We start from the raw sequence: 12,480 nt of genomic DNA, 5'->3' as shown, positions 1-12,480 counted from the left end.
TGCTTCCTGTAACCTATATGGCTGAATGCCAGCATGATGTCTAATACACACTTGGCTGCTGAAAGTTCAGGTGGAGGGGACTGCTGTGTTAGAATATGCCAGGGGAGGAAAATTGAGTTCAAGTGCTAAATTGCTATTGAGCCTGAGGGAGAGTATTAGTAACTTCAAAGGAATAAAGTGAAGATTTCAGTGTTTTGTTAGATTTGGTGGTTGGCTCATCTCCGGTGCTACCAAGGTGGGCATGTGGAAACCAGTAGAGATGCAGCAGATTGTAAATAGAATAAGAAAAATAAACAAAAAATTCAGGTTGTCAGTGATCAAGTTTGGCAGCTGATTTTCTCAGCAAGCATAAATCTCTTCTGTCAAATGGTGCTCAGTGTAAGACTCTCACGCTACCCACTGAGAAATGTTTTACTGTGGCACATGTGCACACTGAGGTCCGTCAGCTTTACCGGTGTAGGTGAGACACTGAGAACTTTTTTACACACACACCCCCAGCAATGTGGGGTGATAGAGGCCAGGGGATTGTGGAAGAGTAGCAGAGCTCCCTTTCCATCGGATTTTTGCTTCCAGGCCTCAGAACCAAGACTGATGCTGCTGTTTGTATATAGGATGCAAACATTAGGAGAATATTTAAACTTGACAAATCCTGTGTTTTCATTCAAATGCAAGAAAAAAGATTAAAGCAGCTCTTTCAAGATGGAGGGGGCTAACTTATGCTTAGCTCCTGTCTTCAGTGTGTCTGGTGCAGTGGTGAAGGAAATTGGTGGTTTTGAGTTCTGCTTCCTTCCCCAACACAGTTGACCTGCACTCTGCTGCTGTACAATCCATGAAGCCACCCAAAATTCTCCCCTTCCTGCATCCCCTTTCACCTTTTTCTTCTCAGTGAGCCTTAGTGCCTCTGCACCTCCTCCCCCCTGTACCCCTGAGGTCTTGTTTGTGCTGCAGGATCAGTATTGAGGAAATGTAATGCCATGAAAAAGATGGCCTGCAGCCCTTTTACCTCTTTACTTAAGCCAAGCCTGGTTGTTTCTTTGGGCCCGAGCTGTAGTCGGGAGGTGGTGGTTTTCATTCCCTTTCTCCTGATTCAGCATAAGCGAATATGGTTTGGGCATGGTGCTTACTGGCCAAATGGCAGTGGAAAAGGTTATGCTGAGTGGTGTGAAACATACTGGGTCTTCTCTGCTTCTTTCATGGATGGAGTAATTGACATGGCCTCATATTTCCTTCCTTGACTCAGGAACCTCCCAAATTTACCATCCACAACTGAGTTTCTCATTTAGCAGCTTCAAGCCTTTTAACTGCGCTGACCTGGATTAGAAACACTCAGTGCTTCCTTGGCTTTTAAGGTAAAATATGAGAGGTGACCAGCCCTTGCAACTGTGCCTGAGTAGTGGCCCTGCAAGTGCAGCAGTCTTTGGTTACCTCTGTATTGCTGAAAACTTGTAGACATTTGGGTTTTTGCCTATAAGGTGCTTTACCTTGACTTAATTGCAGGGTTAGCATCCGCTGCATGGGAGCCCCATAGTGTGTTGACATGACTCTACATGGCTGACAGCCAGCAAAGAGGCAGCGGTGCCATTTCAGGGCTTGGGACTGATCTTACTTCGAGTCTCTGCGTTTCCTTTCCCCCCAACTAATGAGTACTCTTACCACATATATGAAAGTTATTAAAAGCTAATGGTGAATTTGCCCTCTCCTCTCCTAAAAATAGGAATCTGCAGGCTCTAGTTTTGTTACAGAGGAGTCCAGGAGGTTAGATCACACCAGTATCAAAAAAACCAAACTCCATATCCCCCATATATGATGCCAAAGCATTCTGCCAAAGCAACCTACATCAAGCTGACAAACTGACTTATTTTTTGCTTTTTCTGTGGGTAGCAAAATATATTTGATAGGTCTCCCACCAGTGCCCCCTACACTATTCCTGTACCTATTTCCACACGCCAACATCAGTAACACCATCAAAAGTCTACGTACATTTGTATAGGTTTGATTATGAATGAGCATCTTTGATTCACTTAATAAATGGGAAAAGATGCATGAGCAAATGTGTTGTTAATTTACTGTTGAAAGAGTAGGGAACTTAGCCTCTTCCTCAGCTCGGGGAAGGCAGTAGTTAGGGAACTACTTTTTCTTCTGGTAACTGCTTGCCCTTATATGACCTTGAGACAATTTTAAAGAGAAAAAAAAAAATTGTGCAGGTTTTGAGCCATCACCTGGTTATAGTTTTAAACAATTAATTCTCCTGCCTGAGCCTAGGGTATCTGAGGTACATGGAAATCTGTTTATGGCTGTAGTCCTCTACAGTGACTGCAGGTATGGAGGCATGGACCTTGCCTTGGTGCATTGCCCGCTGGCAACCTTCCCCACCCTCAACAGCCAGGCTTCCAATTTATCCCAAATCTGCTCCTTTGAACCTGCATGGAGTGTGATGTCCAGGTAGGCTTTTTAAAGCATTGATCTTCTTAATGTTATTAATTTTTTTTTTGTTTATTGTGCAGTGTTTCCAAGTGGGCCTGAGGCCGACTCTAAGGCACTAGGGCTTGTAGAGTCTCCCCTTTCTTTTTGGGCAAAGACCTTTTTGCCTCTGGTCAGCTGCTTGCATTCAGTGGGTCTGGCAGTCATCTAAGGAGAAGGAGAGCAGCTGCCAAGGTAGGTCTGGGGCCCTGTGCTGTGGGTACCGTAACTGGCGCTCCCTTCAGCATCTTGGCCCTACCCTCACCCTTTTCCAATAGCAAGTGTGGAGTGCTGAGACCGCCCTTCCAGCTGGCCTAAACCCATTTGTTGGTTCTCATCTGATTAAAATGGGATTACTGAATCATTTCACAGGGCTGAAGGTGTCTGTGTAGGAGGCCTTTGCTTCAGTTGTCTGTCAGTGGATGAAGCGTTCAAAAGCACACAAATGGCGACCTGGTAGTTAGTATTCCTGCTGGGTAGGAGTTTGTCAGGGCATGTTTGCGTACGTGAAACCTCCTTGGGTTAAGCTAGCATAGTACGTCTGTACAAATATTTTACACGTTAAATTGTTCAGGTAATCAGGTAGCATATTGACACATTTGGAAATATGAGCAATAACGGCAGGGTTATTTTGCCTGGCTGGTGCAATGCCCTTGGGCTGAGCTTTAATCTCCTGTGGTTGTGTAGAAGATGAGAATGATCGGGATCACTGCCACTGAGGAAGCGACCCGCCTGCGCTGCCTGCGTGTATTGTGCAAGGCTAATCCCTCCCTGCCTTTACCCTTTTTCTCTTCCTCTTAAAATGTTGTTGCTCTGTTGTGCTGCTCCATGGGAGCCCGTTGAAGTGCCACCTCATTGATCACAGCTGCTTAATTTCCTGTTTCTTCAGAAGCATTTAAAAGCTTTTTTGCTATTTTGCTAGGAAATGAGAAGATAGTTTCAGGCTTTGCAATGGAAATTGGCTTTGTTCGTATATGCTGTTTTTTAATAAGGCACAACAGCAGCTGCACAGGAGACTGTCAAAACTAAATAGCATGCCTTCACTTAGCTAAACAAGCATCTGCCTAACCCCTGTCTCAAGGGTTGCTTCCAAGGATGGAATGAAAAAACTTTTACTCAGATCTGACCCCAGTACATAAGGTGACATTCAAATACCCATAACGATAAACAGGACTGTTGGCTTACCACTACGTTAGCCTCGCAGCGCTACTGTAGTGTGTAAGGACCAGGAGGAGCAATTGCTTGCTGCAGTTCCAGGTCCTTAAAAGGGGAAAAGTTCTTGGTAGACAAATACAAAAAAGCTTCTCCTATAGAAAAAGCATTACTGAACTGTCTTCAGAGACACTGTTGCACAGCAGTGCAGTCTGCTGTATTTATATTGATATTTCACCGTATGCTGTAATGTTTTGCTTTGGTGTTTTAGGAGGAAGGAGCTGCTTTTACATCTTTTGAATATAGAATGACTGATCTTTAATAGGTTGTCTGTGTTGTAAACAGGAAACAAATTTTAGTCTAATAATCCCAATAAAATCTAAATCTCATCTAAATTCTGTATTTCTTAAGAGTTCTTTTTGAAGGCAGGTAATTAGGTATTGATAATAAAGTGTTATGTGGGCAAATTGCCTTTAGTGAAAGATGTGAAGATGTTCTCTGCTGACAGACTTACACCAAAGAGTTTTAGATGAGGTCTCTGGATAAAAAAGTAATTTAAATAGTTTTCTGTTGTATTCCTAGGCATCTGGCAGCATTATGTGCCTCTCTGTTTTAAGGAATCCTAAGAGGAAAGGTGACTGAGAGTTGGCAACAACTAACAAAAAGGAAAATGTAATTATGAAAAATTATCATACTGATTAAAAGAAGTGGGATAGAACTAATTAAGAAGAAGGAACAGGAGTATGCATACAGCAGAAGCTGCACTCTCAGCAGTGCAGCTGTGCTCAGAGAGGGAGTTAAATCTAGAACTGAGCAAGCCTGAGCTGTGCGGGCCTGGCATGTAATATTTTCAGAATGAATTTGTTTCTCCCAGCAGGGGGAGCAAACAGCAATAATTCCACAGGTAGATTGGCTGTGAATTGGAACTCTCATTTATTGTATGTCAGCACAAAGAACTGAAAGGGTTTGTTGCAGAAATGATTTTTTTCAGACAGCACTCCATTTTTGTTCTCCGTTCTTTCTCTTGAAGATTGGCTTCTCTTCAAAGACACTGGGCAAGAGCAGTTTATTAAGAAAAAGAAATCTCTATCATTAATATTTACTGTCCTCCTGCCAGATACGTCTCAAGGCAAACTGTTGACGGGAGATAATTGTTGCTTTATCAGGTTATGATGACAAAGTTATACAACACAAAACTGAGCTTTGTACTTCTATGGCTAACAAAAGTTTAAGTGCTTTAATCTTAATTTACAGCATTAAATAGCTTGGGAAGCCACACAATACAGATTAAATACAGAAGTTATATTTGAGTGAGTCAAATGTAAGAATAACTGAATCAAATTAAAGAAACCTGAGAATTTTAATAGTTAATTAATCCAGAGAGCAACATTTATACACAAATCTGTAGATTGTACTGGGGGCTGGTCTTGTGTCCCTGTGCACTGTGAGTATAAATGAATGCCAGGGATAAGGTGCTTGTCTCCCCTTTCCAGCCCCTTGTAAGCTGCAGGCCATGCTCACCATGTTTCATTCACTGGCAAGAGACTTTGCTCCTGGACCTGTGCAGCCCATCCAGTGCCCTCCTCTGCCTTCTCCCCAAGGACTCTTCAGAAAACAAAACCATTAGCCACCATGCTGCTTTGTGCTGTCCACAAGCAACTGAAAATCAGTCTATCTTCCTTCAAAATTTTTTTGAGACTGTTTGCAGAGTCTGTAAAATAAAAACTTGGTAACCAGCAGGCTGTGGATTTGATGAAGCTATTGCCAGCATGCTGTTCAGGGTTGCCTCACTTGGGCCGTGTACTCCATGTCCGTGTGTCTTGTCTGAAAAGCAGGCTGCAGCTATTGTAGGCAGAAACTGTGAGCAGAGCTGCCAGGCTCAGTGGTAATGCAAAGAAATAACCTAAATAAGAGCGCTGCAGGCAGGCGAGCCCCAGGGACTGAGCAGCAGCTACAGAAAGGGAGGGAAATAAGCAGTTAAGCTTAAACTTCTGTCAAAGAAGCAAAGAGATGTAATGGGCTTGGCCAGGCTCTGCACTGTGGACAGTGGTATGAGAAATCAATGCTGAGAATTTACCATGCTTTTCCCCCTTGTGGATCGTCTTGCCACAGACTGGCCTGTAAGTGGTTTTTGCTCAGCTGCAGCTGCTTGCCACGTGTGTTAGTTGTAGATCAAGGCTACGCTGCGAGCTGTAGAAACAGCCCTCTGGCTTTTTCGTGTTGCATAAAATGGTTGTGGAGTGCTCCTTAGGTCAAAGGTGGAAGAGTACAGAGACTGCCGAGCTATTCGTATTGCATTTAACCGTTTTGCCTTTTTAAAAGCCGACCATGACTTTCCCAGCAGCATCACAACCTATCCTGCCTTTGCTACGCCTGCTATATCTTAACTTGTTCTTTCCAAATGGGTGTTTGTCCTTCCCCTCCCTCTGCATCCACGTTCCCAGGAGCACAGAGGTAGTTTTTTTTCAGGTGTCCCTGGCAGCTGCTGCTCTCTCTGGTTTACAGGTAGGTGGACAGTTAAGTACTTCGGATTGCTGGCTTCTGTGTTAGCCCATGGTTCGCTCTGTTGGTGGGTGGTAAAGCATCTCCTATTTTGCTGAAGCTGCAGGAGTTACTGAGATGAGCTCTGTAGTCTGTGACTGCGTCTTACAGTTACTGGGAAGCAGGAGGCAAAAGCTGCTCTTGATCTAGAGCAGCCCTTTATGGGCAGGTAAGGAGAGTCAGGAAGAGATCTCTGTACCCTGCAGCTCAGCCATTGCTCTGGGTATTGGAGCTTCAAGCTTAATATATGACGACTCTGTGCCTCTCCGCTTGCTGTTAGTCAGCATGAAATCCGAGGAGTGCTGTTTCTGTTGTAGCTATGTTGAATTGGCTTAATTGAATCATATTTATTCACTTTTCCTAGCAAGTAGGAACCAGGTATTAATGAAATGAGAGATGATGATAAATATTAGTGATAGTGAGAAGAGGAGCATGTCCTGAGCAGCTTTCTGTCTGCACTGAAATGGAGTAGTAGAAGCTAGATTCAGTAGTGAAAAATTACTTTAGGTTTTTTTTCTTTTATTATGCTAGGCCAGTATAAGATTCAGTTAGCTATCTGAAGGAAAAATCAGGTGAGACTCTGACCATATTCAAGCCCATAGTTAAGACTTTACTCCAAATTGTCTGCATCTGTGAGCAAACAGCTGTAGTTTATTAAATTATGGGCTGTAGTCAGTATTTATCCAGAAATCTTTTAAGCCCTTTTAAGTTTTAGTTCAGTAAAGTCCTGATCACTACACAGGGCAGCAGTACTGCAGGCTCTTGGGGGGCTGAGATTTGGGTAACACCTTTTCAGCTTGGGGCATGCTTACCATGAACCAGTAGTTTTTGGGAGTTCTTCAGTGCTCTAGATTTGCTAAAAAGAGATGGATGTAGCTTCTTAGTCCTGCTTGTGACTCAGCCATAAGCCATTTTGCTGTTAGACACAGGCAGTCTAGGTTCGGGAGTGATGGAGTGGCAAATTTTAAAAACTTCCTTGCTGGCAGCAACTACATTGGCATTTCAGATCTGGATTTTTAATTTGGTGATGGTGATTTTTTAACTACCAAAGGGCTTGTGATCTTTAAGAGAATATGGCAACCAGCCCATGCCAATGTACAGTCAGGAAAATACATAGTGTGGTCAAGCTGGTTACACAGAACAGGAAACTAGTGATGAATAGGGGAGAAGGAACTGGTGGTGTTTAGCCTGAAATGGCTGCAGGGCTCAGCAGGATGAAAACACAGCTTACCCAGGTCTGTCCAAGATAAAGCAATAATTTGTACTTAATGTAGTTTGGCCAATCAGCCAGGAAACAGTGCATAAAATGTGTCATTGGTTCTTAAATGTAAGCAGTGATGAAATCCCTTCACAGAGAATGGATATCACTCGCTAATGGATTTTGCTGCCCCAAGGAATAATGACATTTAGTTCATTCATGCCCATGGTGTTGTGTCATCATTGGAAAAATGCTGGAGGAAGGACTTTCTTTTGTGAAATGTCTGGCATTCATAGGCATTAATTTTAGACTGTCGGATGATGGCTGTTGCATTTTGTGTATATTAACTGCTTACTAGCTAGGACCCAGCTTTTCTTTCTCAGTGAGGAAGTTTTCTTGCATCTGGCTGAATTTCTTTAAAGAAAACGATTCAGGAAACCTAACGTACTGCAGAATGGGCTAGTCTAACTGAATCGAAGATGATGTGAACAAGTCATTACAGCTGTTATTGGTAATCTCTTAGCACAGGGAAGAAAAGAGGACTATTTTCTATTTTACTTCATAGAAATTTGGGAATTAGAGGGTATCTAATGGATGAACTAGCACCATACATAAAAAGCACAACTCCTAGCCCACTTCTAGAAGGTGACAGCACCTTTCCCAGATATTTTTGTCAAGGTGCCAGGTTGAATAAAGGGTTTTACAGTGCAGGACAAATTAATCGGTAAGATTTATGGGGTCTAGAAGGCTGTATTCATTTTCTGGGTAAACTGGTTGTGTTCAAGCAAAAACTACTTTTCATCATTCTTCCTGTTCTTCTGAGTAAAATTTTAAAGAAAACAGCAAACTTTGATACCTATGAGCTGCCCTGATGTTCAGCTCCTTCCTACATACCTTGTAGGAGGGAGATCTGTTTTTACCTCTCTGTGATTTTTATAGCAGGGACTGTAGAAGAGTGCCATAGCCACTAGCAGGTTAGGCATTTTGATTAAATCTCTCATCTTTGTGCAAAGACACATCATGTGTGCAGGGTGACTTCTAACTCCCTTAATTAAGCCTTTCACTGCTTAGATAAAAACTGGTCCTCATAGGACAGAAAACAATGAATATGAGACACGATCAGATGGGCAAAGCATCTAGTCTTTAGGAAGACGGGGAGACCCCAGTGTTACCTGTGCACTGGCCACGGGTGCACATTTCTTTGGGGCTGGCTCCAGAACGCCTTCATTATGAAAGCAGTTTACTGAACTGGTAGTATTATTCTTCTACTAGGTCCCAAGGTAAAAAGGCAAAATTGCTTATGATAAATGACTAAATGAAGCTGAATGAGGGCTAGCTAAAACAAAATCTAATGTGGATGTAAACATTCCTAAGTATTTTAAAAGTGCAGCTACAAACAGTAGGTAGAGATGCTCAAATGTTTTGTGAGCTCTGTATACCTAGCAATAATCTGTGAAAACAAAGGATGTAGACGGAATACAGAGATTAAAATTAGGAACTAGACAATTATCGTATGAAATAAGCCTTTCACAAGAAAAAACACAGGATAGCTCCAAAGTTAGGTAAAACACTGCATGGTATATACTAGGGAACAATCAGTAAAGGAAGGTACGTAGGAAGGAGCTGTGACCATAAGAACCATTACTACATGTGTAACCATTGCTACCAGTGTTCTGTCTGGTGTTAAACTGATCATTTGTTAAACTTCTGTCTTTCTGTTTTTATTTCTAGGCCTCTTCCTTATCTTAGGCTTGATACTTTACCCTGCAGGTTGGGGATGCCAGAAAGCAATAAGCTATTGTGGACCTTACGCTTCTGCTTATAAACTAGGAGACTGCTCCTTGGGCTGGGCTTTCTACACAGCGATTGGTGGCACTATTCTGACGTTCATCTGTGCAGTCTTCTCGGCGCAAGCTGAAATAGCCACATCCAGTGACAAAGTGCAAGAAGAAATAGAAGAAGGAAAAAACCTTATCTGCCTCCTTTAAGTCCAGTGGGGAAAAATACCAGCACACGGATCTTAATCTGCTTTCCATTGACTGGAGAAGCAGATGCGCTTACCTGTTTCTACCATTTGTATGATTGAGCCCCATGCATTCCAGCCTCGAACTACTGAAATGGTGTTTCTTCCTTGCTGGGCAATGAGGATCAGAGAAAGGATCCCAGGAAAGCAGAATGTAAATACTTGGGGATATTTTAGTTTCATTCTATGGTCAGGACACAGTAGAATATATTAATCTGACTGGGGAGGTGAGGAATCGTATATATAGCAGGAATGTTGTTGTTGTAACTGACAAATTCTGATTGATCAGATTGCCTTACCCACCTTGGTCACTTTGAAGAATTTGCATTAAAAATAATAAAAGCCAGCACATTATTTTTTTTTATTATTATGCAGAAGAGAAGCCTATTTTAATTAGGCTGTGTTTTCAAGGGCTCCCCTCACCTGTGAATATTTCACCACCACCTGGTTTGGTACCATACTTTTCATTAAGGTGCTTTTTGATACTGAACTTCCTTAAAGTACAGTGCCTTCTCAGATAGTAAGTATATGTTGGAGAGAGCAAAGTCAACGTGACACAGTTTGCACCAATCTTTGAGCATTTAAAAAGTTGAGGTTGAATCCCTGCCAAGTTTCTTAGTCTGGAAACTTAGAGCGCAAGGTGTGTGCCACTTGTTGCAGGTAGATTATTTTGATTCCATTGACTAGACAGAAAGCTCTAGTTACACTGGCTTTCCCCTGATTATGATGGAATCATTTGAAATAACCAGTGTTATTACAGCCTTCATTAAAACTCCCGAAATCTCAGGCAGATGACAACTCCCCACAGGACAGCTAGGCATTATCTTGTGAATGTCAACAGCCTGGCCTGGGCTGTAGCCTCTCCTACAACTGTAGATCGCACATTGGACTTTCAACAGTAGTATTCTTTCTCTTGCCAGTGAAACCTCATTTCTGGTCCACAGATCAGTCTGTCTCGTGACCCAGAGCCACATGAGTCCTTAAGAAATTTACATGTTTCAGAAAGTCTTACCAAACTCTACATGGCTGGGAAGATCTTTTGCCTTTTTTTTTTTTTAACCGCATGTACTATGGACCCTTTTCCCGCTAGGTCAGCAGAAATAAAACAGACCTTGCCACAAATGACAGTCCTTTCTCAAAGGCGGTTGTATTTTTTGGGGTATTGCATCACTTACTAGAACTACTTCTGAAAACAAATTTAAAAGGTATTTTAAAAAACAAAGGAATGATGCAACTGTGCCATAGGAGCATTGGGGATAATTTATCTGAGCAGTAGTTCTAGTGAATTACTAGGTGAATTTTAGATGCCTCTTCCTGGCAGTTTAACATCATCCAATGAGTGTTGCTCTCCATCTCCTCACTGTATAATACAGAGCAGAGATTCTTGTTTATGCTTAGTCAGTCCCTTAAAGCATGCCATGAGGATTTTTTTTAAATAGGTATTAAAAAATCATTGTTACTGTATAGGTAGACGGCTAATTTCAGTACACCGCTGAAGTCATTCACAATACGAGAGCTGTCCAGCAGTCATGACTGCCAACCCAGGACTGGCCTCGAGCCTGGGTGAACACTAGCAGTGGTGAACGCTCTGGTCCTGCTGCACAGCACGGGCACCGCCTCAGCCTGGCCCATCTATGGAGCAAAGTGGGCCCGGCTGCACAGGTCCGTGCCCAGCGCACCCTCAGGCCACGTGCCAGATGGATACAGAGGTGATCGCCGAGCCACCACACACAAGGTCAACTTCTGCCAGTGTTAAAAAGGGATTGTTTTAATCTCGCCTCATCTTGCATTCATGTGCTCCCACAACCCATGCCCACCATATTCTAGTTTAAAATGGGTAATTCACTTTTCTTTTAAATATCTGCCACATCTGCCAACTGCCTGCACAAAGCAAGTTCTTAACAAGTCAAAATTACTAGTACAAAGTGGTGCCCGAGTACAAAACTCACAGCCAGCACATCCTGTCCACACAGTCTTTCCCCATACGCAGCCTCTGAAGGGCACGTGCTTGGCTTGTACCTCAGATCCAGCACAGCTGCTCCTTCCAGCGTTCCTCCTCAGCCCTCGCTGGCCTGTGAGCCACAGAGGCCAGGCCACCAGCCCAGCTCTGCTCCTCGGGGCTCCGGCTGGGGAAGTGGGGCTGGGAGAGTAAGCACAGCCTATGCATCAGCTGAAAATTACGTCTAAAACAGAGTGACAGTTTTAGCTTTTCTTAGGTAGGTAGCAATCCAATGTCCACATCGCCGCTGCCAACAAACCTTGACATCATAGCAGGGTGACAAATGCTGCTTTTGCTTGAGCGCTCGATTAGTCAGAATAGAGTCAGGTCTTCCAAAAGGTATAAAGGGCATATGCTGCTTCGGCTTAGAAGTAAACAAACAATGACCAACCTTCATTTACATTACTAGCTGACCTCTGCTGTGATCTACAGAACGCTTAAATATTTTTAATAGTGGGGGTTTTTTTAAGATCAAAGGAGAAATTTTCAGTGGTGTGTTTTGCTTTTGTTTGTGTTTGTAACCAAGAAGAACCAGTTTTTCTGCTTGTTGCTGGAATACTATCACCTTAGTCTGCCACAACATAATCAGCTAACAACTTGCAAGAATAGCCATGTTCATCACGTAGCACAAATAGAAGACAGGCTGGGAAGAAATACAGAAATTAAAAAAAAAAAAAATCAGAATTTCTTTTCTCAGGGTTCTGTTTTTCTAGCAAGTGGCAAGATGGTATAGATTGCAGACTTCCCACCCCCCACCCTCTCCAGAGAGGATTTCAGGTGTAGAGCACACTCATTAAATTTTACAGCTGTTTAAAGTTGTGCCTGAAGTTCACCTCAGCAGTAGCTTTCAAAAATATTTAAAAAAAAGAAAAAATAAAATTAAAAAAAAGATAAATCAGCTTAAAGCTAATTTAATTAACTTCATGGCAGGGCTGCAGAAGAGTGTAACTGCTTCTTAATGTACATGCACTGCATAGGATCTAGAAGAATTTGCTGTGGATTCTTTAAAACCTGTGTGCCAATCAGTTCAGTTTAACTTTGTTTTTGTGGTATTGAAGACTTCTTCAAACATCTGTGGTTTGAATTAGTAAATTTGTAAAGTGCCAT

General features: G+C 42.6%; 1 protein-coding gene across 1 annotated transcript in view; it reads left to right on the top strand.

Moving 5' to 3' along the window:
- The window catches only part of LHFPL2 (LHFPL tetraspan subfamily member 2), a 126,816-nt gene extending 114,548 nt beyond the window's left edge, over positions 1 to 12,268 (top strand). The window contains exon 4 of the mRNA XM_075078707.1: positions 9,083 to 12,268. Coding sequence (XP_074934808.1) covers positions 9,083 to 9,339 — 257 coding nt within the window. The 3' untranslated portion in view covers positions 9,340 to 12,268. The remainder of the gene's footprint in view (positions 1 to 9,082) is intronic.
- The last annotated feature ends 212 nt before the right edge of the window (positions 12,269 to 12,480 follow it).

The sequence above is a fragment of the Phalacrocorax aristotelis genome, chromosome Z, assembly GCF_949628215.1.
Source record: "Phalacrocorax aristotelis chromosome Z, bGulAri2.1, whole genome shotgun sequence".
Classification (NCBI taxonomy): Eukaryota; Metazoa; Chordata; class Aves; order Suliformes; family Phalacrocoracidae; genus Phalacrocorax; species Phalacrocorax aristotelis.
This window is presented reverse-complemented; position numbering and strand designations above follow the sequence as displayed.